The sequence below is a fragment of the Malaya genurostris genome, chromosome 1 (genome assembly GCF_030247185.1).
Source record: "Malaya genurostris strain Urasoe2022 chromosome 1, Malgen_1.1, whole genome shotgun sequence".
Classification (NCBI taxonomy): domain Eukaryota; kingdom Metazoa; phylum Arthropoda; class Insecta; order Diptera; family Culicidae; genus Malaya; species Malaya genurostris.
This window is the reverse complement of record NC_080570.1, coordinates 142,708,920-142,723,716: the sequence shown is the minus strand read 5'-3', so window position 1 is coordinate 142,723,716 and position 14,797 is coordinate 142,708,920. Positions and strand designations below refer to the sequence as shown.

At 38.8% G+C, this 14,797-nt stretch overlaps 2 protein-coding genes across 7 annotated transcripts in view; one reads left to right on the top strand and one right to left on the bottom strand.

Annotated features, from left to right (window-relative positions):
* Positions 1-14,797, bottom strand: part of LOC131425997 (uncharacterized) — a 399,851-nt gene that overhangs the window by 220,776 nt on the left and 164,278 nt on the right. The gene's annotated exons all lie outside the window — the stretch shown is intronic.
* On the top strand, positions 5,752-7,668 carry LOC131425999 (uncharacterized). The gene has a single exon (XM_058588373.1). The coding sequence runs from the start codon at positions 6,445-6,447 to the stop codon at positions 6,931-6,933; it is 489 nt and encodes a 162-aa protein (XP_058444356.1). The 5' UTR covers positions 5,752-6,444; the 3' UTR covers positions 6,934-7,668.

Sequence of the window (14,797 nt, the reverse complement as noted above, 5' to 3'; positions counted from 1 at the left end):
GAATAATAGAAATGTTAGAGACGGTTTGTCATGGAAACAAAAAAACAAGACGAATAAAGACTGTCCCAGAAAGTATGGACGCAATCAAAAACCGCTGCCATTTCGCAATGGTTCAGAACCTGTCAATTTTTATGGCTGCGTCCTGTTGTTTACACTCTTCTCTAACCACTTGTGCAGTTGTTTATTCGTTTTCATTAGTTTGTTTCGAAATGCGAGGACTTTCAGCAGAACAACGTCGAAAAATTGTGTACAATTGGTGCACAGAACGCGGGCTGTCACTGAGAAAGAGGGTAAAAATGGAAGGTGTAAGTGAAAAAGCCGTGCGAAATGCAATCAAGAAGTTCGATAAGGATAAACCGAAAACGGGTCGAAAAAAGGTCCTGCTAACTCTCAGTTGGATAAACGTATACTGAAAGCGTTCGAGCAAAAGAAGGAGGTTTCAGTTCGGGATGTGGCCAAAAAAGTGGGCACTTCGAATGCAAATGTTCTTCGTGCTAAAGAACGTTTGAATCTTTGAACCTATAAGAAGCAGAAACAACCAAAACGTAGTTCGAAACAAGAAGCATCGATCAGGCCGAAGGTTCGAAAGCTGTACAATTCGATTCTTGCTGGAAATTTGAACTGCATAATCATGGACGACGAAACCTACGTGAAACTCGATTACAAATCCTTGCCGGGACCACAAAATTATACGGTGCGAGAAGGGCAAGTGTTAAACCAGTCCGAGACATCGAAGTCCGAGTCGAAGAATTTGGTAAGAAAGCTATGGTCTGGTAAGCAATTTGTAGCTGCGGTAAGATTTCGAAACCCTTCATCACCACTGCTTCAATGAACAGCGAAATATACATCAAGGAATGTTTACAAAAACGATTTTTACCCATGATTCGAAGCCACAAGGATCCTGTTGTCTTCTGGCTAGATCTTGCTTCTACTCGAAATCAACGGTAGAATGGTATACTACCAAAAATGTCACTTTCGTCCCAAAAGACATGAATGCACCAAATTGCCCACAACTTCGACCAATTGAGGAATTTTGGGCATTAACGAAGGCACATCTTAGGAAGCATGCCTCGGCAGCCGAAACCATTCAACAGTTCGAAAAAGATTGGAAAAAAGTGTCAAAACTTGTCGCCAAGAAGTCTGTACGGAATTTAATGAGGAACGTTCGCAAGAAGTTGCGCCAAGCAGTCTATAATGGTTAAGTAGCAAATGTAGAGAATAATATTCTGTTGTTGTAGTCTAATATTATCAGTATATCGAATAAAATTCGAATATCTAACACATGTGAATTATTTACAGCGAAATCAAAGTGCGTCCATACTTTCTGGGACAGTCTTTATTCTAGGTAAATTAGAAACAGTTCAATTCAGGATAACAATGTTTCGTATCATCTACAACCTACAAAAATTTGACGTGTGTAACGCTTTCTAACCTTCTTGACTCACAAAAAGCATACTGCAATGCTTCGTAAACTTTTCGAAAGTAACGCATCCAACGCATCGTAACACCTATAACTTATAATAAAATAACGCATGTATCACTTCGTAACAACAATAAAATACGGAAAAGTAACGCATGTAACGCTACGTATTACCTATAACTTACAAAAAAGTATCTCATGTAACGCGTCATAACATCCACAACTTACAAAAAAGTAACGCTACTTAACACATAAGTGACAATAAAGTAACGCTCGCTGACACCTATAAATTACATAAAAGCAACGTATGTAACGCTTCGAAACGAATGTAACTTACAAAAAAAATAACGCATGTTTCTAAATTAATCAAACCTATCTTTACCCGTCGAGGGACCAAAAATAAATGACATTAATAATAATTATTATTATCAAACCTCTAATGAAATGAACTAAATCTAAACTTACAATCTTAGAATTTATAACTAATCTACATACTATGAATTATCTTATTCAGAATACTAAATAATAATCACCTATAATCTGTTAGATGCACATCTCCTTCGAATTGGGCTCTCCGAGACTAATCATTGTGCTTGCGGAGAAGGTTATCGGGATATTGATCATGTCGTTTGGACATGCGTGGAGTATCGTGATGTCAGATCTCAACTAATAAAATCTTTGCGTACCCAAGGTAAACTATCCAATATCCCAGTTCGAGACATTCTTGCTTGTCGTGACCTTTCATACATGAAACTTATTTATCATTTCATAAAGAAAATTGGAGTTTCAATTTAATAAAGGCCCCTTTTAAGACTTAGTTCTGATCCCAGCTGCGTCAATGAGTTCAACCAATAGCTAAATTAGAATAAAAATTATGTAATGATACAAACAAACTCGAAACAGTTTATGAAATTATCAACAAAATGTCTGAAAATAACAGCTTATTTTATAATTTATAGAAGTTAATCGTTTGGTTCAAATAATATTTCCGAGTAGATTTCATAATTAATGACGAGTTACCTAAGATGATATTTAAGCTATAAGAGAATATGTTTTAATAAATTCAAAACGTTGTGACTATGTTAGAATTAAATTAGGATAAGAATATTATGTAAAAGTGATGCTACGGCGAAGAAAAACTTATGTAAACTGCCTTAAGAAATAAACGTATTTATGGAAAAAAAAAATCACCTATAATCTAAATTTGTACGATGCACCACCCTACGAATGACGACCAATCCTACGAGAAAGTACTGTACTAGTTATTTTAACATAATTAGTCAAATTTTTGAATAAAAGTCGACCCTTTTGGTCTTTTTCGTGATAACACCTGATCTCGACAGTTCTGGTAGTTCTGAAGCATTTGGCATCAAAAAAACTTTTTTTTTCGATTTTGAGTCTTAGTCGGCATTTAAAAATTTTTTGTTTCCGTAGTGACACCCGAACTTGATGTTTCAAGAATTTTCAACACATCTGGCAACAATTTTTTTCATTACATTCATTCCATTTCCCAATCCGATACTTCCAGTGATTTTAGAATATTCCACATTTTTACTTATTCACTATATTCTCTACCTTAGATATTTTATTTATTTACTTTTTATTTATTTTTTTTATTTATTTATTTATTTAAATATCAAAACACAGCAAATCGTTCAACTTTGTTATATACTTAGCAAATTTTGCATATAATGCATATTTATCTAATACCTGATAGATGTATATGTAATGCAATTCAACAAAACCTGTAGCTTAGTGAATATCAAGTTTAGACGTGAACTTCGTTTAACGATAACGTTAAATACAAAATCTCTGTTTACGCAGTAGAACGACGGTACTCCAAAAATTAATATCAATCATACTACCGTGAAATGAAGCTCCTGTCTATATTTGAACCGATTATCGATTGAATTTTATCATCCGGCTGGGGGATTGTATTACGTATCCCACCCGAGCACGCAAGCATGATGTCACGATTTCGGTGACGAGCCCCATTTCATCCTTCAACGATGTTCATACCGAAAAATCAATAATCATCAATCAATTAGTGAACTTGAGTTTGGTGCCTCCGATCTACGGGTGACCGAGCGTGAGATTGTCGTCGCCGCCGTCGGTTTTTTTGCGCCCAGCATTGCTTCGACTCGACAGTGGAGGATTATTATGTAATCGCACCCTAACCCATAACATAAGGCAGCCCGATTTTGGCTGATGTGTGAACAAGATACGATAAAGTGCTCTTTATTTCGTCTGCGAACTGTCCGGTAATCCATCCGTCCGCGTCCGCGCCAAACCAGAAGAAGGTAAATCATAGCCAAATAAGGGCACTAGGTAGGGTAGGTCCTATTTTTTTCCGCTGTTGTCTGCGAGCACTCCGTGCATGGAATCACGGCCTTTTGATGGACGTTGGATGTGGAATGGATTGGACATGTTTGGACACTGACCAGATGGCTTATTTATGGCTAATTACAACCGATGTTGAGGAATCCAATTGCCAATCACCCGCAAATGGCTGTATCTTTTTACCCATTGGGTATGTTCCATTAAAATTTCGGATGAAACTAGTTCAATGTGCAATGTTTACATCATGGCAGTGACAGTCATAGGTTTACCATACAAAATTCGCATACACTTAAATTGCTCCGATTCATGATTCGTATGGTAAAATGAAATGAAACTTTGCGTAGACATAGTTTTAGGTGACGAGAAACGGAATACGGTTGCAAAAAATTGGGACCGGAAATCGGACGACGACACTGCTGCGCAATGAATAATTCCTCAATCAGATTCCAAGATAGCCTGTATGTAACTGCCAAGGGCAGGTGTGATGTTCCTGAAAACCTCCAGATACAAAAGATGTGTCGAAGTTCACCAAGATGTTTTTGATTTGGCAAGCAATTTGTACTCACGAAAAACGCAATACCCCATTCGTTACCGCAAGTACAATGAGTGGACTGATTTAATTGGAAGAAAATGTCACTTTAAGCGGCTTCTCTCTCTCCTGAATGCTCATGACGTACAGTGATGCCTGCCCATATTGAAGGTGACAAAACTCTAAATATTCAATAATTTCCTTTTTAATAGCTTCCCAGGTTACCAATTAGCATATACTAATGCAATAATATGACTGCAAATAATCGTTAACTGGCTCTCTGATAATTCAATCGCTCTGGAGACTGAGTTAGGGCCGAATTTGGCAAAATATACGGCTCTTAATAGATAATGCTTATTTATGACTAGTGTGCATTCTGAAAGCTGAATTCTGATTGATTTACAACAGATGAGCTTGGCTTTTTAACTGCAATTATTAGTGCTTACTGGTTTCCTGGGTTCCCATCAATATGTTCAGATCACCTATTTCCATCTTAATATTATTTAAAACAATACTCGATTCACCTTAATTGAGATAATGATTTTCCAATCTTTTTTTAACTTGAATATTGCTTGTTGTTCAATGCAAGGATGGCTTTTATCGTATCAAAGAACGTTCACTGGCAACTCTTCAACGATTGAATCAGTGCCATCAAAGAGAAACGGAAATCATCGCAACAACAAAAACCTGGCATGGCTGATTTAACATAGAATCGACACCAGTGCGAGAGCGAATTTCTCTCGATGACATTTCTGAGAATCAAAGGTTAGCACGCTGCTGTGGGGATCTTATCTGAAGCAACAAACGGTCGCTTATTCTCGTTTCGCGATCGGATCCTATACAGGCAGTTGACAATTGCGATAGAATCATTTTACTATTGCCGCTTATTCTAACTATGTGCATATAATCTTTGTATAAGTTGTGCCTATGAAAATATCTGTAAATGCTTCACACAAGGGTTTTGAAATATTGCAACCTAGTATGAGAATCATCAAGTTGAATCATCGACTCGATTCTCTGCGATAATTGTCAACTTGCGATTCTCTCTTGGGAAATTCCACACAGCAACGATCATTATCAGACTGTGAATTTTTTTTAAATGGCGTGAAATACGTGAAAAGTATGAAGTGGAGCGAAGAAATGTAGCAAAATTCTCTTACGGTTTATGCATTGAGAGACTCGAGTTCTTGTAGCATCTTCTAACGAATTGAAAATGTTGTATACAATATAGATAGCAATATAGCAGCTTCTGTCAAATTTTCGGCAATCACCAACACTGATGCGAATAAAAAACAAAACCCCAAGCTTGAACAAAACAATTTTTCGTAGTTTGACGTTGCTGGTGTAAAAATAATTGCCAAATTCAAGAAGTTAATATTTTGGTGAAATGTACTTTGACAATTGTGTTGTACTGCTGACTGTATCTTATGGAGTTATTATTATTATTATGTCGTTTATTGAATCCCGGTTTTAACCTAATTGTGGGCGTTCGTCGGACTTCTTTTATTCAAGACCGATGAAAATCTCTTTTTTCACATTCCGTACAATCCGATACAATTCTCCTTCATTTGGCATACAGCAATCGTCCTTACTCTGCGAGGGTGTGATTTTCCACAATTTTAAATACGTTTCTGCTAGTTAAAAACCTCGGCCCTTCCCGCTTCGCTGATATATTAATTCCTACTTAGTTTATACATGAAGTATAAATACACAAAAGCGTGATGTCAAATAAATCGTCGCTGTCAACATGGTCGACCACCTTGGCAAGCAACTGCAACCAACCCTTCCCCGTTTCTCATTGGCCATTTGCAGTAGTGGAACCCCGCAAACCAAACCAAACCAAACTGAAAAGGTTGATCTAATTACTTTGTAAGATTGTCGTCTCGGCATCCCGCCGCCGCCGCCGCTTGAACCACGCTTGAACTGTGGGGACAGCCGAGCCCAAAGAAAGTAAGTCGCTGACGGACCTTTCTCCCCGGATTTACCGGAAAGTTTGCAACTTTGTCCGTCAGCGAACATAATTCGAATCGCAGCAGGCAGAAGGCGCGCGTGCCATAAATTTCGTCGCCCACCACCTCCGAGTGCAGTTTGTGGATCCCGCAGAATCGACGTAGGCGCTGGCAACAACAACTGTCACCGCGCATTCGAACGTGTAATGGACGACAACTGCTCGACGGCTGCGACCGGGACCGAAGAGCGGAACGATCCGCCCCCACCGGAGGTCCACCCGAACGCTCCGGATCCGGAGAACCAGCTGCTGCACATGGTTCGAAACTGCCTCGAGGGTGACCACTATCTGCGGAAGGTGCGCTGTGAAATGAGGCGCAAAGTGCTGGAGTCTATCCAGGGAACCGATGCCTCGGCACCCGCCTCATCACCATCCGCCGCACCACCACCGGCAATTCAACTGATCAATCAACTGATTCTGGAATACTTCGACTGGTACAATTTGCAGTACAGTGCCGAAATGTTCTCGGTCGAATCGGAAACACCTCGGCTGGCCGGCAAGAGCCGCCGTCAGCGGCTGCTGTCCTCACTGCTGCCCGTCCTGGAGGAACCGCTTCAGTTTCAACCGGATCTACCCGTCCTGGCCGAGCTGATCATGAAGCTGATGGCGGTGGATGAGCAGAAGGCGACGCATTAGTTTAGTGCTCTTCGGGGTAATGTTTACAAACACGTGTCGTCACGATGGTCTGCACCGCGGCCCGGTTCCATCAACGCTGTGTCGCCAGGTTCTTTGCTGTCGGACGGATTTAGTGTCTTTGTACTTGTGTGCGTTTGTGTGAGATAGAAAGATCCCTGAATAAACGAACGGGGAGTAAACATAGTTTTGTAACGATCAATAAAATTAATGAAGCGATGCTCCACTAGCGCTGTGTGATGTGGTAACGGTTTCCACGGAGTTCCACGGAGGAGGTGAAGCCAAGCGGAAGCGGTCGCGTGGTGCCAGTTTGGAAAGCAGTTCATTTTATTTGTAGTGCCCGGGCTGGTGTTTGCGCCGTTGTTTGGCTCGTTACTCTAGTTCTTACATTGTAGTTGGTGACTTAATGGATTTCTGTTGGTAATAAAATTAATTTCTTTCTCAGCTACGTTTGCGATCGGGCATTTGTTTTTCTTTTTTCATTTGTTTTCTTATTTTACCAGAATGACAAGGTACGAGGCTAAATAAATGTAATAATAACGGATCGTATACAAAATTGAAGATACAATTTTTTTTTGATTGCACATTAAATTGCTTGACGTTTCGGCCGTTTTTGGTGGTCTTTTTCAGGAAGAACTGTAATTCGTAATTTCAATGGTAGCTACAAACTAGAGCAGATGGTGGTGAACTCAATTCGTCCGTGTTCCTTAACATCAATTTTATATGGCGATTTGTCAGCAATGCTTTGAATTGAAGTAGGTTATATTCTTGACTTAGTTTTAAATGCACATTTTGTAGTCGTCTGTAGAACGATTCGATGATGACGTTGTACAGGAATACGTATCCACCAGGCGAAGCTAATCGAGCTCACATAACTTAGTACTAAACAAATTGTATAAATTCTTTGTTTATTGTTTATATGACAAATTAGGTACTGAACCAATAGGGAGCTTGTTATGCGAGGAAACAAACGCATCATTTAGTCTGATTCGAACATTATATACCTTGTAAGGAATTCTATTCGGACCATATGTGGGGCTTGTTTGTTTGATGTGCGTGCATTTCTATTTTCATAATTTTTATCAGTATCTAACGGGGAAAACAGTTCGAGGAAATGACAACGCAACTACGAAATGAAAACCGCAAAAATGTTAACGCAGAGACGAGACTCGAGCCCGCTAGCTAACACATGGATCAATAAGTCCCGAGACTAACAATGGAAACAACATTTTTTTTGCAAATTTCTTTTGTCATCAACATAATCACCTTTTAGGGTGATACAATGGTTCCAACGTTTTTCCAATTTTTCAATACCATGTTTATAAAAAAAATTATCGTTCGCTTCAAAATAAGCTTCAGTTTCAGCGATGACTTCCTCATTTGAGCCAAATCTTTTTCCCTGGAGCATTTTTTTAAGATCAGCAAAGAGCCAGTAGTCACTGGGGGCTAAATCTGGCGAGTATGGGGGGTGGGGAAGCAGATCAAAGCCCAATTCGTTCAATTTCGCCATTGTTTTCATCGACTTGTGGCAGGGTGCATTTTGTTCCATCGAAAGCAATCGCGGCACCCACTTGGAAAAAATCCTTTTTCATGCTCAATTTTTCATGAAGGATAGTAAATACACTTCCATATGATATCTGTGTCATCTCAGCAGTCTCTCGGAGCTTCACTTTACGATCTTTCATTATAATTTTTGTCACTTCACTCACATTTTCCGGTGTAACGGCTTCCACAGATCTACCCGAGCGTTCCGCGTCATTTGTGTCGGTACGACCACGTTTAAACTCGGCGAACCACCGACAAATCGTTGCTTTTGATGAACAAGAGTCCAGATTACATTTTTCAATCCATTGTTTCGCTTGCACGGCGTTTTTACCCATTAGAAAACAATGTTTTATCAAAACACGAAACTCGGTTTTTTCCAATTTTAACAAACTACAAAACGACTTTACTCCAACCTCGATAACTCAGCTGTTTCTGGTCGGATCGACTTAAAATTTTGACCCGTTTCAAGCAAAGGTTAGTACTCTAGAAAGACATGGTTACTGGTTTACTACGAGCGCCATCTCTGCTTTAGTCTCATGACTTATTGATTTATGTGTTAGCTCCTAACTGGAGAAATTGTACAGTTCTTTCTCGTAAGATTTGTCGTTATTCGTAGGGTACAAATTTGGATTATAGGTGATTATATTATTTAGTATTTGAGATAAGATAATTAATCGTATGTAGAGTAGTTGAGGGTTCTAGGATTGTAAGCTTAGATTTAATTCGTTCAATCATAGGTTTTATTAATTTAGATATTTGCGCTACTTTTTTCTAAGTTGTATCCGTTACAAAGCGTTACATACGTTACTTGTTGTTAATTATTGGTATCACAATGCTTTACGTTATTGTAACTTATGTGTTACGAAGCGTTACCAGCGTTACTTTTCTGTAAGTTGTAGGTGTTACGACGCGTTACATGCGATATTTTTGTAAGTTATATATGATACGTAGCATTACATGTGTTTTTCGTATTTTATTGGTGTTAAGAAGTCTGAAATGCGCTACTTTATTATAAGTTATAGGTGTTACGAACCGTTACATGCGTTACTTTCTACAAGTTTTAGCTATTACAGATGCGTTATTTTTTGTAAGTTATAAGTGTTACGAAGCGCACATGTGTTACTTTTTCGAAAGTTGTATCCGCTACGAAGCGTTAAATGCCGTAATTTTTTGTAAGTTCTAAGTGTTACGAAGCGTTACTTTATTGTAACTTATCTGTGTTACGAAGCGTTACCAGCGTTACTTTTGGTAAGTTGTAGGTGTTACGACGCGTTACTACTTTTTTTGTGAGTTAGACGTGACACGTAGCGTCACATGCGTTATTTTTTGTGTTAAGAAGTGTTACATGATTTATTTTGCTTTAAGTTATAGGTGCTACGAACTTACATGCGTTGCATTTTAAAAAGATAATTATGTTACAAAGCGTTACATGCGTTAATTTTTTGTAAGTTCTAGGTGTTACGAAGCGTCACTTATATGAATCACGAAGCGTTACCTGCGTAACTTTTTTGTAAGCTATTGGTGTCACGGCGCGTTATATGCGTAATATTTTTGCGTTGCGTTGCGAAGCGTTATATGCGTAATATTTTTGTAAATTTTTCATTGATACATAGCGTTACAAGTGTTACTTTTTCGTTTTTTATGGGTGTTAAGAAGTGTTACATGTGTTACTTTTTTAAAGTTATATCTGTAACGAAGCGTTACATGCGTTACTTTTTTTAAGTTATATTTGTTACGTTACTTTTTTGTAAGTTATATCTGTTACGAAGCGTTACTTTATTATACGTTATAGGTATTATGAAGCGTTACATCCGTTACTTTCTGCAAATTTTAGGCATTACAGAACGTTACCCGCGTTATTTTTTGTAAGTTATATCTGTTACGAAGCGTTACATGCGTTACTGTTTCATAAGTTACATGGGTTATGAAGCGTACCTGCGTTGCTTTTTTGTAAGTTATATTTGTCACGAATCGTTATATGCGTTACATTTTTGTAAACTTTTCATTGATATATAGCGTTACAGGTGTTACTTTTTCGTATTTTATGGGTGTTAAGAAGTGTTACATGCGTTACTTTTTTAAAGTTATATCTGTTACGAAGCGTTACATGTGTTACTTTTTTTAAAGTTATATTTGTAGCGTTACTTTTTTGTAAGTTATATCTGTTACGAAGCGTTACTTTTTCATAAGTTATATGTGTTACGTAGCGTTACATGCGATACTTTTTCGTAAGTTATAGGTGATATGTAGCGTTACATGCGTCATTATTTCGTTTTTATTGGCGTAAGCTATTGGTATCACGACGCGTTACATGCGATACTTTTTTGTAAGTCATATTTGTCACGAAGCGTTATATGCGTTACCTTTTTGTAAATTTTTCATTGATACATAGCGTTACAGGTGTTACTTTTTCGTATTTTATGGGTGTTAAAAGTGTTACATGCGTTACTCTTTTTAAAGTTATATTTGTTGCGTTACTTTTTTGTAAGTTATATCTGTTACGAAGCGTTACATGCGTTACTTTTCCATAAGTTATAGGTGATATGTAGCGTTACATGCGTTATTATTTCGTATTTTATTGGCGTTAAAAAGCGTTACTTTATTATAAGTTATAGGTATTATGAAGCGTTACATCCGTTAATTTTGTAAATTTTAGGCATTACAGAACGTTACACGCTTTATTTTTTGTAAGTTATATCTGTTACGAAGCGTTACATGCGCTGTTAAGTTACATGTGTTATGAAGCGTACATGCGTTACTTTTTTGTAAGTTAGTTGTAAGTTATACTATTCAACTAACATGCGGTTCTTCTAGCCAATTGGGCTTCCTCTTTGTATGTTTTCATACGCAGGGTAGTTTAATTGTCAAAAACCAATTTCCCCGGTTAGAAGCTAGCTACGAGTTCGAGTCCCGGTTCTGCGGTAACATTTTCGCGGTTTTCATTACATAGTTGCATTCACCTGTCATTTTTCCAATTGGTTTCCCCCGTTGGATACTGATCAAATTTAAAACTAGCGCAAGGTGGCTCTACGTTTGAACAAGACTAAAACAAATCGTTGATTCCCATAATGTTGAAAAGACGCATAAGAAGAGTATTGAGTGAATTAAAGTATTCCTTGAAGAGATCACCAAAAAAGGCAGAAACGTCAGACAGCTTTCAGAAGAAGTCTTTTTAAAACGAGTCAATTTACAAACAACTATACGTTTCTTTTGAAACCATGTTCATATTCCAAGGACCTTCTCCAATGATATTCAAAGTTTACGGAAGCTTTGCAACTGAGAATAGAAATCGGCTGCTTGTCTCCCACCCCCCGCAACATCGCCCATCGCCACCAATCTTGATTTTCAATTTTCAGAGATGACAAGTAATTAGCAGATGATGACGACGACGTTTGATCTTTTTTACCCCACCAAAGGAACAGAGCGGTTCGATTGGATCTCCAAGCCTTTGATCGGCGGAACCAAACCGCCAGAAAAAAAAAGTAACAAGAAAAAAATGATGATTCATCTGCCGCGGCTTTCAGCAGCACTTAGCGTTCTGGTCTGTTGACTCGAGCGCAAAATAAAATCCCGAAATCCAAAATAAACGAAACATCTCGTTTGGATGAAATATTGCTTTTTAAATTTTTCCCTAATGATATTTCCTCGAACATTTGCCAACAAGTGTGAGTCGTGTGCGCAAATCTGCTGGCTGCTGTTGCTGGCAGCCTGTCTGTTGTTGCGCCTTCCTGGTTTTTCTCGAACGAACACAAATTTATTCGCGCACACCTTTGGTTTGCTCTGCCACCTCGCGAGTTTACTTAGACCCGATGCCGGATCACCATGCCCCCCTTTTTCCCGTTCGACTCCTTCGACACAAAGGCCATCGACGTCCGCGGTGGAAAATTTTTGGATTTTGTTTTTATGTTTTTCTTTTTTTTTTGCATACCGGTCCTACTCGCTTCTTCTTCGGCTCTGATCTCGGGAAAATCAGCTTCAATTATCGTTAAAACCATTTCCGAGAAACATTTCCTGGTTTGGGGTTGGCCACGGAACAGGTGGCTGCTAGAGGTTCACAAACTGTACTGTTGGTTGGTTATTTACGGCTTTGACGGTTTGTGTAAAGTTTTTTTTTCTTACTTCAGCCTTCTTCCTTTGACAGTCGTTTGGAGGAATGCGAATGAAAATTGCGATCTGCTGGAACAGACAGCAGAAGATTAGACACATCGACATTTCTTTCTACTTGGGCCCATAAAAATTACTGAGCACGACTTGATATTTACCAGCTCGGGAAAATCAGGGTTATATAATTAGATAAATTGACGGACAGAATTGTTGATGAAATGCTCGGGAAACTTGGCAAAGGATCAGCTTCTAATGGTCGAACCAATTTTAGAACTTTGTGGCAAGTAGAATTCAGTAACCTTTTGTTCCATGTGTTCGATTTCCGTACGTCGAGGTTTTAGAGTATGGATCGGAAGATGGATCAAAATGTTAATAGAACCGAAAGTGAATGGATACTTTGTATGTGAAATAACAGAGAGAAAGGAGTTCAAGGCCATGCATTCAAACATAGTAAGTTTATTAGGTTTAATCCCATTTCAAGTCAAATTGAACATTGTCGATCTTCCAAATCTTCATCGTTTACCGAAAAGCACTTACTTGACGGAGGGACAAAGACTCATCCGATCCTTCCCTAGGAATCGGACATTGATGAGTCGAAGACCGAACGTAAAATAAAACATAAAAACAGTCACGTACGCTTAGTATAAACCGTTTTTTTACCAAGTAAAGATAACTTTACGCTGAACTGCTCTGCAGTGAGGCAGCTCGACGTGAACTGCTATGCCTTGATGAGTCGAAGACGGAACGTTTAATAACAATATTTAGTAATCGAGACTTCAGTCAATAACGAGCAATGTCTAAATTACCCTGCTCTTCAAGCCATTATCATGGTCTAACAAAGACGAAAATTTCGTATAGATAAGTTTGCATTGAGTCCCTTCACACAACCAAAGTTCAAATCAAACTGTGTCCCAGTTGAACTGTTAAAAAGAAATCAAATAAAAATGTGTAGCATACTAATTAACCAAAATATCAAAGATGAAAAGTTTTATGAACATGACTTAGTGAAGGACCTATCGCCAATGATAATCAGGAATCAGGAATCAGAACAAATTGGCTCAAATGGCACGTTCCCCTTGATATTTGGAGATTTGTGCCTTGCCATCAATTTGTTTTTAGCATCATTTTCCCGATATATAAGAGGGAAGGATTGAAAGGAAATGGTAAGGGTTGGACTAGGAGGATGGGAAAAATTGACGACACAAAAACACATAAAAGCAGAAGTAAATTCTGCACCCCTAAGGGATGCCGAACAATCTGCTGAGGATCACATTTAGTGGAAGCAGAAGTAAATTCTGAACCTCTACGAGGTCCCGAACAGTCCGCTGTTAATAAAACCTCCAACTCCCGAGAGGATTTGAAGATCTTACAAAAGCGACACCATTCTGCACTCCCGGAAGAATGCAGAACGATTCGCAGTATGTACGAGCAGAAGTAAATTCGGCACCCCCTAAAAGATGCCAAACAATCTGCTAAACCCAATTTAAGGTAAATACAGAAGGGATTCATTCACTCCAGGAAGAACGATGAACCCTTCTGACTATAGCTCCTTACCACATTGGGTAAGAAACGAGAGAATATCCTTCAATTTTAGCTCCGCATACACAGACTCAACCATGTATGGAGAACCAAAAACCCGGATACGTAGCTGCGTCAATGCGGGACAGTTACATATCAGATGATATGAAGTACCATAATCGCATTCACACAAATCACACGAATAATACTCAGCACGTTGAATAGTAGCCATGTGATAATTGAGTTTGCAATGTCCAGTCAGAGCTCTGACCAGAATACTGCAATGATGCTTGGAGAAATGCAGTAGACACTTTGACATTTTCAGATTTAAATCTGGTAGAAATGCTTTTGCCTGAGCGCAAGTTTGCAAGCTGCGCCAGTAGCTGGCATGTTTGGATACAGCCCAAGAACGAATCTTGTGCTTTATCCAACTAGTTGAAAGTGGTAAAGCTGGTTCAGGACCAACGAAATCATTCGTTGCACCAGCTCTAGCCAACTCATCAGCCCATTCATTTCCAGTAATACCAGAATGGCCGGGTACCCATAAGAAGTAAACAGCATTTGAAATGCTGAGGTCTTCAATTTGAGTTCGACATGCGATCACTAGATTCGACCGTGAGTCATTCGAACTGAGTGCTTTTAAGGCTGCCTGACTGTCGGAACAAAAATAAATTCGCTTACCACAGATCCTCTGCTGAAG